This window comes from Sarcophilus harrisii, chromosome 3 (genome assembly GCF_902635505.1).
Source record: "Sarcophilus harrisii chromosome 3, mSarHar1.11, whole genome shotgun sequence".
Lineage (NCBI taxonomy): Eukaryota > Metazoa > Chordata > Mammalia > Dasyuromorphia > Dasyuridae > Sarcophilus > Sarcophilus harrisii.
The window spans coordinates 1,136,933-1,149,417 of NC_045428.1; the positions used below are offsets into that span (position 1 = coordinate 1,136,933).

Genomic DNA, 12,485 nt, shown 5'->3' on the forward strand with positions numbered 1-12,485 from the left:
CCAGGCAAGGAGACAGGGACGGCCACCACCCCCATAGGAACAGCTGCCCCCCCCCAGGGTGAGCTGCCCCCCACAGGAACAGCTGCCCCTCCCCAGGGAGAGCTGCCCCTCCCCCCGGGAGAGCCATTCCCCACCCCAGGGAGAGATACCCCCCGAGGGAGAGCCAGGGAAGGACACTCCTCTGGAGCCAGACAGGGGGACCCTCTGGGAGGCTGACTTGGGGCTTTTCTGTGTGGAAGAAGGGATCCAGACTTGGCCTGAGCTGGAGGATTAGCCCTGACATTTCCCAGGCTAGAGGGGTCAAAGAGCCCCAAGGCACAGGTGAGCAGCCGCCCCCTTCCCTGGGCTCCCGCAGAGTCAAATGAGAGATGGCTCATCCCTCCCCTGCCCACAGCAGCCCCTTTCCCAGTGAGAGGCTCCCACCTACTCCCAGGGCTGCGGAGGCCGCAACGAGCTCACAACCAAGCGAGGAAGCCTGGGGGCGCTCGCTGGGGTCCCCACGCCCCCCGCCCCCCCAGCGAGGCCCACTCAGAACTGAAGCTGCCTTTTTATTATCTCTCAAGGGCTCCGGGCCCCGTGGTCTCCTGAATCCGGGACAGGCCCCGCCAGGGGCTGCCCGGGGCTGGAAGAAAGAGCTCTCCAGGCCCCCCTGTCCCTCCAGCCCCCAACGGGCCCTGGCCAGTCAGCTCCGAGGACAGCTCCCGGCCAGCTCGCTCCTCACTCGGTGGGTCTCGGAGGGTCTCGGAGGGTCTGGTCGGGCAGGGGCCAGAGAGGAGTGAAGGCCACAGGGGCCGAGATCGTCACGCTGGGGGCTCCTGGGCCTCTTGGGCGGCTGTGGGGACAGAGAGGTCGCCCTCAGGGTGGGGAGAAGGCAGCCGAGGATCCCCAGGGGATGTTCCGGGGAGGGGAGACCCCCCCCAGCCTCACGGGCCAGCCCATCTTCCCTAAGGGCCCCTGGGGGCGGATCGGGGGGGGGGGGGGGGGGGGGGGGGGGGGGGGAGGAGGAGGGGAAGCTCAGGCCTCCTCCCCTCACTGGGACCCAGGATCACGGGGTCTGAGGAGACCCCCTCTTTTCCAGCCTTCCTCGGCTTCCTCCTTTCTAAAGAGAGGGGAGCTGGGGGGCAGGGGGCCTTGGGACGTTGGAGCCAGAAGGGGGGAGGGTCAGGACCTGGGGCCCAAGGCCGGTCACGCTCCATGTGCAGGGCGGTCACCAGGAAGCAGCCCCCGCCCAGTGCGCCCACGAAGGCGCAGATGAAGAAGCTGGACTGCAGACTGCGGAACAGCCCCAGGAAGGAGTCCCCATGCACTTCCTGGAGGGCGCTGGCCACCTGCCCGAGAGAAGGAGCCCTGGTGATGTCCTGACCGTGCCCTCCAAGGGCCCCCGGCACCTCGGACTGTCGCCCGGGCTGGCGGCTGCCCACAGTCCGCCACTAGCTTTGGGCACGATTCGGAGGCGGCCTCCGGCCCAGCCCGGCTCTCCCTGGCCCGGCCTGGCTCTCCCGCCCTAGCCCGGCTCTCCCCGGCCCGGCTCTCCCCTGGCCCAGCTCTCTCCGACCCGGCTCTCTCTGGCCCGGCCGCCGCTTCTTGGCTCCCTCTCCCAGACCCTTCCCCAGCTGCTCAGCCGCAGGAACCCCCTCGGCTCGGCCCTGGGCCCCCCCTCTTCTGCCGCTGCTAGTTCTCAGGGGGATCTCTTCCCTTGGGCCCACTCACATCTTTAGGCAGAGGACTCCTAGGCCTGAGCGGGGGCCCAAGTCCCCCTGAGCTCCAGGCCCCGGCACCAGGTGCTGCTTGAAATGTCCAAGGTGTCCCGTGGGTATCGCTTGTTTATCTCTTACCCAACGTCCAAAGCAGCTCCTCGCCCCCCCCAGCCCCCCCACCGCGAGGGCCCCGCTGCGCTCTTGGTCGCTCATCGCCTGGCGGGGTCTCTGCCCCTACTTGGAGAAACATTGTGGCAGGAAAGCGCCCTCTGCTTCTTCCAGAAAGCGAGCCCCGCCCTGCCCGAGTCCTCACCAGTCCCGTGATGTAGGGGCTGCCGGCGTCTCCCAGGATGTGGCTCACGGAGATCTGCAGGGCTCCTGCCGTCCCTCGCCGGCTGGGGGCGACCACGGACTGAGGGGCAGAGGGGGGCAGCGTCCATTGGGGGCATTGGCAAAGCCCCCCCGCTCCCCGCCCCCTCAGGTGGGCGCCCACTTGGCCTGCCACGGCCGCCCAGAGCAGAGAGGGCGTGGGAAGGCCTTGGGCCCTGGGCAAGCAGGACTTTGACGGAGGAATCGCAAACCTGGGCCCCGAACGGCTGAGATGCCGTGTGCAAGGGTGGGATGAAGGTGGCAGCAAAGCTCAGAGGGTTCCCGAACCGCTGGCCAAGCTTAAGGGGGGAACCAGACTGGGGGAGCCATGGAAGGGGGCAGACTAAGGGGGCTGTGGAAGGGGGCAGAGTAACGGGGCCGTGGCAGAGGAAAGCATGATTGGGGAGCACCTTGAAGTCTAGGAAAGGAGATTGGCATTGACCCAATGGCAACAGGGAGTCACTGTAGGCTCTAGTCTGGGGGAGCCACACTAAGAGTGGTTGGGCTAGAGAGGAAGAGGAGGAGGAGCTGGGAGTCAGGGAGCCCGGGTCTCTCCATACCCGGCCAGGAGGAGATCTGGGGGCTTTGCAGCTGGACCCCCTGCTGACCCGGCACTGCTGACCCACCTCCTCCCCTCCCTTATAAGGGGTCATTCTAGAAAATGGATCCCCCATTCCTCCCCCAAGTGTATTCACCTAATTAACCATAGAACTGTGAGAAACAAGAAGTGAGGAGCGGTGGCCCTCATTGGGAAACATCCCACAAGCTGAGAGGTGGGGCTGTCGGTCAGCCTGGGACCCCGCCAGCCACTGTCTCTCCCCCACTCTCTTCTCCTCGGGCTTCCTTCTGGGTCCCAGCCCAGCCCCTCCCTGTGGGTCCCACCTACACCAGGCTCTGTCCTGGTCTCCCTTGGCTCTCTCTGCCTCGGGGTGACCTCATCAGCTCCCATGGACCCATGGGTCTTCCCTGTCCTTCCCACGTCCTGCCCTCATCTCTGACCCGAGCCCCAGTCTCCGGGCTCTGACTCCTGTGGGACGGCTCAGAAGCGCCTCAAACATTAGAGCCCCATCCATCCAGCCCCCCCCCCCCGCCCCCGCTTCTGTCAAGCGCATGCTCTTCCCCTCCTCCTGGAGGTTTGTAACCTTGGAGACAACTTCCACCTCCCCAAACATCTTCAGTTCTACTCCACGCCCTCCCTCAGGTGCTGATCCCACTCAGGGCGGGTGTTCTTGGAGGGCGCGTCCCCCGGCATCCGGCAAAAGCCTCGGGAGTCTCGCGGTCACATTTCAAAATTTAGACGTGGAATGCAAACAATCGAAGAGAAAACCAGTGGTCCTGGAATGAAGCTGCAACTTTCCCCATTCAGAGACCCCAGAAATCTGTCCACGGACCCGACGATCAGTGGCGCCCGGGCTGGGAGGAGCGCGATGCCGGAAGGCCCATCTCCAGCCGAGCCCACAAAGAGCTTCTAAAAACCCTAAAAGGCAAAGCTTCCCCTTGTCCCCCGGACTGAACTCTGTTCTCTTAATGCCCCAGGTCCCCATCTCCCAGCTGGCTCTGCCCGTGCTCTGCTCCACAGATCCCACAGGCCAAGAGGGCTTCCTCGCCACTACGATCTCCCATGTAACAAACGGATGGACTTAAGTGTCCCTGCCAGGAAGTCTAAGATTGGAAATCCAAATGGCCAAATCCCTGCCCCCCGGCCAGGCTCTATCCTTGTCCCCCCCAGGCCCCATCCCTGCCCCCCCACCTGGCCCCATCCTTGCCCCGCCCCGCTGGGCCCCATCCCTGCCCCCCCCCGCCGGGCCCCCCTGCTCCCCAGTGGTTCCCACAAACCCATCCCTCCCCTCCCTCCCTAACAGCCCAGCCTAGGTGTGGAGGCTGGAATGCAGAAAGAGAGGGGGGAGCCCAGAGGGCAGGGACACACCTTAAGGGGGGGCAGGGTGAAGGAGGAGGCCCAGAAGTATCTCCCGGTGACGCAGACAATGTAAGTTAGGGGAGATCCCGCTCTGTCCAAAGGGAAGGGGGAGTCTAGCCCCTTTGCTGAGAAAGGAAGCCCCACGGACACGCTGAGCCGGTTCCCTGGCCCGCAGGGAGGAGTGCCCCGCGCCGAGCCCAGCCCACACCAGGCAGCTGGCAGCAGGCGCTATCCCGGGACACGGCTGCCCTGACCCTTCTCCCCCGCACTGGCAGACACGGTTGAGAGGCTAAACAGCATGGGGGGAGGTAACAGTCTGGGGCGGGTAACAGGAGGGCTCTGCTCTCCCAGGGCCCTGACCTCTGGTCTCTTCCTTCCTTAGCCCCAAGCTCCATTGCAGCTGGACTAAGCAGCCCCAAGCTCATCCTGCTTGGGACTTTACAGAGAGGGCTGCCTGAACCCCTTCCCACTGGGGCTCCAGGGGCCCCAGAGCCTCCCCGGAGAGGGAAGCTCCTCTCTCCTTGCCGAGGGCCCCGCTCGGGCTCCCGCCTGCTGAGAACCCCCTCCTCAGAGACTGCCCACCCAAAGCTCATGCCTGGGTGCGTGGGAGGGGGAGCTCGGGGCCCCCTCCCCATTCACCGGCTCAGCCCCCCAGGAAGGGGTTAAGCAGCCCCTCCTCCCCAGACGCCGCAGCCCACTCCTGTCGCCAGCAGATGGAGGCTAATTACACACCCCGAAATAACAGGTTGAAGAAACAAGGTGTGCACTGAGTGGGGAACGGAACACGGCGGGGATAATGACGTGGGTTTGAAGAAGTGGAGTCTTGCTGCCTCCTGGATGGTAGCTCTGCCTACGGGCCCGGCGTGTTCTGTGCGTGTAGTTGGCACCCGCTAGCCACCGGAGCGCCCCACAAGGGCTCCCCTCGGAGCCCGGAGATGCCGTTTGCAGTCACTCACACGGCCTCCTGGGCCAGAGCTGCTTCCCAGAGCAAAGCGGCGGGAAGCCCGTCCCCGGGGTGGTGATTAAGGGGAGCCTTGGGGGTTCTGAGTGGAATGCTGGCGCTGGGGGCCCAGAGCTGGAAGTGAGGGGGACCTCGGAGGCCACGTGACCCACGCCTCCACCTTACGGGTGACAATGCAGAGGCGGAGGGGTCTGGTGCCACCCCTGGGGATTGTTAAAGGGCTCAGTCGGCCTCTCCCTACACGTGGACCCAGAGCCAAACCCTCCTGCCAGGACCTGGAGACCTGTGCTCTGGCCTAGGGGGAGACCGTGGCGGGACTGGGCTGGGAGGCCCACTTTCAGCACTTCCTCCCCCACCTCAGCTTCCTCCGGGTAACTCATCGGCGTGGTTCCTGCCTGATTCCGAGGGTGGAGAGGGTTGGCCACAGCCTGGCACCAGGTGGGGTACTGAGATGGGGGGGTGGTCCTCAGTCCCTGGGGGGGTGAGCCAACCGGGATGGAAGGGTTTTGGTGGGAAGGGGGCAGCTGGGAGGGAGGCGGGTCTCGACTTCTTCCCCAGAGGCGAGAGAGCCCTTCCTTGGTCACTTTGCCCCCTTTTAAAGGATAATTGTTAGAAACTCCAAGTTGGGAGCAAGTTTATAGGAACAGCTCCTGCCCCGCTATGTGACAGCTGCGCCAAAATGATGGTTTTACTGCTGAGGATGCCCAGGTGTGTGATTTAAGTGACTCTCAGTATCTAAAGGGACCTGGGTGACACCCTGTCCAGACTGTAACCGAGCAAGGTTCTCTCCTGCATATTCCCCATCTCCAGCCCTTGAAGACTTCTGCTGGCTTGGGCTTGGGCCCTCCTGAAGCAGCCTCTTCCCAATCTACACGGAGGCTGCTCGGAAGTTCTCCTGAGTTCTTGGAGTCCTTCCTCCCTCTACTTCCCCCACTGATTCTGGCCTCTGGAGACGGCACAATAAGTCTGATCCCTTCTCTTAATCTGACCCTTTCCAATACCCAAAGCTGCCGTGATGGGCCCTCAATCTTCTCCAGATTAAATACACTCGCTTCCTTTGCTTCCTTCGCTCCTCAGATAACCCAATGCCAAAGCCTTTCCTCAGAATCTGTCCAGAACCATAATTTTCTTTCCTTTGTTTCAAACATTTAGAGCTTTTCCTAATTACACCCACACTATCCTTAAAGTCTTGTTTGTAAGCGTTTCGGTTCCCTCCCTCCCTCTCTCCCATCTTTCCTCCTGAGAAGGCAAGCCCGTGGTGTCCGTGGTGCTGAGAGCGGAGCCACTTTCAGGGTCCAAAGGTCGCATCTGTGCATGCAGAACAGCTTCACCTTAGTCAGGTTGTCCAAGAAAACAGACCAAAAAAAGAAAGAAAATAAGGAGCAACAAGAGCACGAGTCTGCTTCCATCCCTGGCGAACTTTGCCGGGCCCTTCTCTGGGCAGACAGCACCCTTTCCCAGGAGCACTTTGTGATTGCCTCCGCCCCTTGTGCTGTTGGGAGTAAGTCACTCACGGCCGATCTTTGCACAGCATGACTTACTCCTGAACGTCCTCCCGGTTCTATTTACCTCACTTTGCATCGGTCCATATAAGTCTTCCCAGGATTTTCTAAAACGCAGCCTGCAAGCGTCTCTTCCAGCGCAGAAGTGCCCCCCACCCCCGCCCTGCACCGCAGCTCATCCAGCCAGTCCCCAGCCAGTCCCCAGCCAGTCCCCGGCTGCCGGGAATTTCCTCAGTTTCCAAGTCCTCGCCACCACAAAAAGCCGCTGTAAATATTTATGTGCACAATCCTGCCCCCCCCTTTCTGAGAACCTCTCTGGGCGGAGGCCTGGCCTGAGTCTATTTCTGGGCTAAAGGGTAGACACAGATTTACAGAGTCTGGGGGCAGCCCCAGCTGGCTCGAGGAGGAGCATCTTCAAGGCCTGTTCTGTCCCTGCCTCTGTCCTGCCCGGGACCGATCCGAAGCTGCCCAGGCCCGGGGGAAAGGTGCCTCTGAGGATCCGGGTCTCCTTGGGAACTTGCCTCAAATCCCGCCTTCCCCAGCGGCCCTCCCCCGGCAGGGCATCCCCTTTAAGCCCGTGAGTTATCGCAGGCTGCCTCTGCCCTCGGCCCGATCCCCGGCACAGGAAGCCCCCCACGTGCACGCGGCCTGCCCTAGCCGGAGAGGGAGACTCTGTGGGACACAGGAAATTCCGGCCCTGCCGCCGAGCTCGCTTCATCCCCCCACCACGTATCACCCCGGCGGCTGCTTTAAGCCTGACGTGGCTCCCGGCAGTCCCAGAAGCAGGGGCGGGAGCGCGGGATCGTACCCACTCCACACACGCGGAAACTGATCCGCCAGGGGCGGAATGACTCAGCCAGGGTAAATGCCTGAGCCGGGTCAGCCCAGGCCCGGAGAAGAATGTGCCCCCCCCACCTGCGGACGGCCTTCCCGGCTCCCCTCCCACCGGACAGAAGCTGCAGCAACAAACCAACAAACGCGTGCTAAGCATCCGCTGTCTGCCAGGCGCCGGGCCGGGGGAGGGGGGGCTGAGGCGAAACCCAGCTCCCCCCTTCCCCCCGAATTCTCGGCGCCGCGAGGGAGAGCTGCCTGGCGCTGGCAGAAGGTGCTCCGGGGAGATCAAAGCTTATCTGCTCACCCCGACTTAGAAGGGTAAGGAGGAATCCCCCCGGCACAGCCCTCGTGCCCCCCCACAGGGGAATCCCCCCGATGCAGCCCTCGTGGCCCCCCCGACAGGGGAATCCCCCCGATGCAGCCCTCGTGGCCCCCCCGACAGGGGAATCCCCCCGATGCAGCCCTCGTGGCCCCCCCCACGGTCGAGGGCTCGGTCCTAAGAGTCTGAGTCCCAGCTGACACAACCCGAAGGCAGGACCCTGAAAGTGGCTCCGCTCTCAGCACCACGGACAGTGCTCCAGGCCTACAACCCAGAGTCAGGGTCCGGCTGGTGGGAGAGGGAGTTGGCCAATGAGATGTCTGGTCCAGCCCCTCCCCACCAGTGCCCGAGGACAGGATCGGCCAAATCCCGGCTTCTGGGTGTTCCATCTCTCCTCTCCTCCCTCCAAAGTCCGCACACGTCCCATCTCCCGCGCTGGAAGCTCGGCTTTCCCCCCCACCCTGCCTCAAGCTCCCTGCTTGCCCGGGGAGCCATTGGCCACGTCTCTGCCCGCCGCTAACCTGGGGGGTCCCGGGCAAATTACCCTTTCCGAGCCTCAGCATCGGCCTCCGTGAAGCGGAGGGGCCGAGAAGCACGTGGGGAAGGGCCCTTCCAGCTCTAGAACTGTGGAGTCCCGGAATGCTCCCGAGGTTCTAGTCCCAGAGTCCCACCGTGCCATGGTTCTTTCCCGAGGTCCTGCCACCCTGCGGGTTAAGTTCTAGGCTCCGGGTCCCGTGGTTCCCCACCCTGTGACCCCCTGACGTGACTCAGTCCCACGAAACACGAGCACACGCGAGTCTGGACACCAGCGGAAACGCAGCCATGACCCGCGGCCCGCCCCGGCCCAGACGGGAGCCAGGCGGCACCTGGCGAGGACGGATGGAAAGGACGGAGTCATTAACTCCGCGGAGCCGTCGCCTCCACAGCTCTCACGCTAATAGCTGCGAGTTGTTAATCGTGCTAATGTGGTGTTAAAGTCCCGCCAAGTTGTCAGTGGTGCTAATTCTGTGCTAAAATATGCAGACAAGTTCCCCCGCCGCTTCTGGGACGGGTCGCCGGCTGCCGCGGAGGCCGCCGGGTCATTGGGAAATCAGCCGAGTCTAGAACCTTGTCCGCAAGAGCCGAGACTGTCCGTAACGCTCAGCACCCGAGGACCTCGGCGTTGGAAGGAACCCTGGGGTCACCAAGGCTGGGCAGCCCGGAGTGAGAGTCCCCTGCACCGAGGGGCACAGCAGTCACTGACTGCCACATGTGCTGCGGGACCCTGCACCCATCACTGCCTGAACCTGTGTTTCCTCACGGGTAAAACAGGGACAATGGAGTAAAGTAGCTGCAAGGAAAAAGAAAATAATTGTGTGAGTCACTCTGTCCTCCTTAAAGTGCCAGAAAAGCCCCGGATGGCTCCGGGGCAGGAGGAGAGCCCATCCGGCCCCACACCAAGGCAGCGTGTTCCCCTTTGGGGACCATTGCATTATGGGATGTTTTTCCTGATCAGAAGTCTCAGGTGGCCTCTGCTCCTTCTCCCTTTGGTCCCGGTTCAACCTTCCAGAGCCAAATGGTACAAGACTGGTTCTTCTTTGGAACGGTCCTTCAGACAGTCAGACAAATAGCATTCTCAGGTGGGTCTCAAACAGAGCTTCGACCCCTCCAAGGCCACCGGACCTTCTTCATGGACCTTCTTTCTCTGGAAAAAACCTTACTCAACAACTCCTCACATGACATGTTTCAAGTCCCTCTAGCATCCAGGGCATTCTCCTTTGGACATATTTCGGCTCAGAATGCCCTTCCTAAGACGTGGGCCCACGAGAAACTGGAAACCCAGTGGGTGCCCATCAGTGGGAGAATGGCTGACAAGTTCTGGTATATAAAGATTATGGAAGATTATTCTTCTATAAGAAACGAGCAGCAGAAGGATTTCACAGAGGCCTGGAGAGACTGACGGGAACTGATGCCGAGTGAGAAGAGCAGGACCGGGAAATCATTGCATACGGCAACAAGATTATACCAAGATCAATTCTGATGGACGTGGCCCACTTCAACAGTGAGATGATTGAGGCTATTTCTAATGATCTTGTGATGAAGAGAGCCATCCACACCCAGAGAGAGGCCTGTGGGAACTCAATGTGGATCCCAACATAACGTTCTCTTTTTGATGCTCTTCACTTTTACTCAATTTCTCTCCTTTTTGATCCGATTCTTCTTGTGCAGCAAGAGAATTGTGCAAATTGTGTACCCGTATTAAATTACTTGCCATCTAAAGGAGGGGGTGGGGGAAGGAGGAGAAGATTGGGAACACAAGGCCGCGCAAGGATTAATGTTGAAAAATTATCTGTGCATGTGTTTTGAAAATAAAAGGCTTTATAATAATAAAGAAGATGAAAACAAAGCTGTGGGCCTGAGTGTTCTCCAGATGTGCTCTGATTAGGGCAGAGAACATCAGATCAGAGCTATAATTAGGGGTGCCAGAAGAGACATGCAGAGCAAATGACAGGCTCAGGAGTGCCAGGCCTGGGAGGAGGCAGCCTCCTGCAGGGCCGTTAGAGAGAAGGAAACGTCCTTTGTTACCTTGACCACGAGGCTGGTGCAACTGGGAAAAATGACTTATCGGGAGGATGAAAATCCAGGCCAGATAAGGGTCCAGGACCTGGGAAGGGCACGACTGCAACAGTGAGCCCCCCTTACACTCATCCGGCTCTGGGAGCTTCACCGGCTCTCGGGAGGGCTGCCTGGAGAGGGAGCAGAAACTGCCTTGCGATATCCAGACCAAAGGCAAGGTTTTATCCCCAAAGTGCAAACACTAGAACAAAGTCAAGAAAAGCATTCAGCCGTGGAATCAAACTGAAAGCGTGTGACAACGCCTGCCCGTCAGTCTCTGAAAGTGAATTTGTGCTCCCGGGAGCACTGCTGTGACTTCTATGCCGGGTCTAAATGAACCGTTCCCAATGGTGTCAGAACTTTATTGAGCAACGGGACCAAACACCAGAGGCCGAGCTTTCTCTGAGCAGAATTCCCAAACAACTGCCAACAATGCGAACGCTTTATCCCAAATTCCCAATGCCCCCAAAGCAACCTTCCTCCTTGGACGTACTGGTCTAAATCTCGGGGGCACCTGTCGGGGCTGCCCTCCCTGGGGCTGCCTCAGGGAGCCGCCATCACAAGGGAATCATAGAGCTTGGGTGCTGCCGGCCCTGACACGTGCCTTCTAAGCCTCATTCCGGAGCGCCGCTGAGGACCCTGCACAGCGCACACAGCTCCCCCTTTTCCAGACTAATTCTAGAATAAAGAATCCCGACTTTCTTAATTGTCTCCCTGGATTCTCAACGAGAGCGTCTATTCCTCCAAGACTTCTTTGTGAAGCCAGCCGCCCTTCCCCCTCCCCAAGCAGAGAGCAGTTGATTTTTAAATTCATGTCTAAGATTTATTAAAAACCTCTTTTATTTATAGATTCAGACGATCATCTCAGCTTATCAAGACCACTGGAGGCTACCGCCTGCCAGTCCACAAGACGCGTCTGGCTTCCAGCTTCTCGCCATTGGAAGATGGTCTCTCTGACTTCTGGGGTTCTTCTTAAGCAGCAGGACACGGTCCGCGCCACGGGCTCCCCCTCCCCCAACCCCTAGAAGGTTTTCCGGTCCCTTTCCGGTCCCTGCGATGCACTCTGGGGAGGGCTGGCCATCCCTGAGACACTTCTGGGCACTTGTCAATTGTTCTGTTGTGACATTTGCTATACGGATATCCTTCTCCCTAGAGAGGGCAAGCCCAGCTCCACTTAAGGGAAGAGTCCTGTGGCTCCCATCCCGTTTCCATTGGCAAACCCGACTCTCCCGGCTTGGAATGGCCTCCATTTGTTGATTTGAACCGAATGGCCTCTAGGAACTTGTTTGTCTCAAGTTTCTTCAGAGGCCTTCGGGCCATTGGACTCCTTGGGTCCGTCCTAAGGCACCGGCCCATGCTGGTGCTGGCCACGCTGGCCCAGGAGCCCCCTCCTCTGCACCCGGGTCGAGGAGTCACTCAGTGGTCCTTGAATGTCCGGAATGTGAGAGGCCCTGAGACAGCGGTCGCTCCTTCTGGCCCTCGGCCTCCGATGATTTTGGCCTTGCCTGGCCCTCCCATTGGGCCCCAGCCCCGGCTCCTCCTGAGCATCTGTGTTTGTTAGAGGGGATCATAAACCCCGCCGACAGCCCATAACTGCACAGGCTCTCTGCGGGGCCTTCTGGCTGGCCCACAATCTGTTCCCTGAGCTCCTCAGCCTCTCCAGGGGCTGTTCCAGCTCAGTGCCCGCAGCCGCCCCATCACTGAGAGCAGAGCCTCCTGCCCCCTCCTTCTGGAGACTGTGGCTGGTTCCTCCTTCCCCAGTGACCTTCCCCTTCCCCCAGCCTCAGAGAGCAGTCCCTCTCCTTCCCAAGGCTCAGCCTCCCCTTACAACCCTGCCCCCATGCTCCTCCCTCAGTGACCCGGCTCCTCCCCTCCCCGCTCCTGCCTCTCTCCCTGCCCTCTCAAGGACTTGCTCCCCGCCAGGATGGCATGGAGAGCAGCTGTCCTCCAGCAGGTCCCTTCCTCCTCGCAGGCGGGCCAGCCTGCCAGCCTGCCTGAAATAGAAGCACTACACCTGGGCCAGGCGGGGGAGGAGGGCCAGGGATGGAGGGCAGAGCCCAGCCGGCCACTCCTGTTGCCACTGGCTGGGGGCTTCAGGCTTGCCCCTCTGGCACTCTCAGTCCCGGCAGAGCGGGCGCTCCCTCCTCTCCCCGGCCCGGGAGCAGCCCCCGGGGCTCTCCCCAGATGGGAGCTAGCCGCCTGCTCCGCTATTGCCCGGCCAGGGGGAGCGGGGGGCCAAGGCTGCTGGAACGGCCTCCTGTGGGGCTGACAAAGGCGTCCCCGACAGAGG

The 12,485-nt window shown here is 61.0% G+C and overlaps 1 protein-coding gene across 1 annotated transcript in view; it reads right to left on the bottom strand.

Moving 5' to 3' along the window:
* Nucleotides 1–417: 417 nt before the first annotated feature.
* The window catches only part of SPNS3 (sphingolipid transporter 3 (putative)), a 37,607-nt gene continuing 25,539 nt past the window's right edge, over nt 418–12,485 (bottom strand). The window contains exons 7-9 of the mRNA XM_031957316.1: nt 2,011–2,109; nt 1,169–1,328; nt 418–832 (exon numbers count right to left, since the gene is read on the bottom strand). Coding sequence (XP_031813176.1) covers nt 801–832; nt 1,169–1,328; nt 2,011–2,109 — 291 coding nt within the window. The 3' untranslated portion in view covers nt 418–800. The remainder of the gene's footprint in view (nt 833–1,168; nt 1,329–2,010; nt 2,110–12,485) is intronic.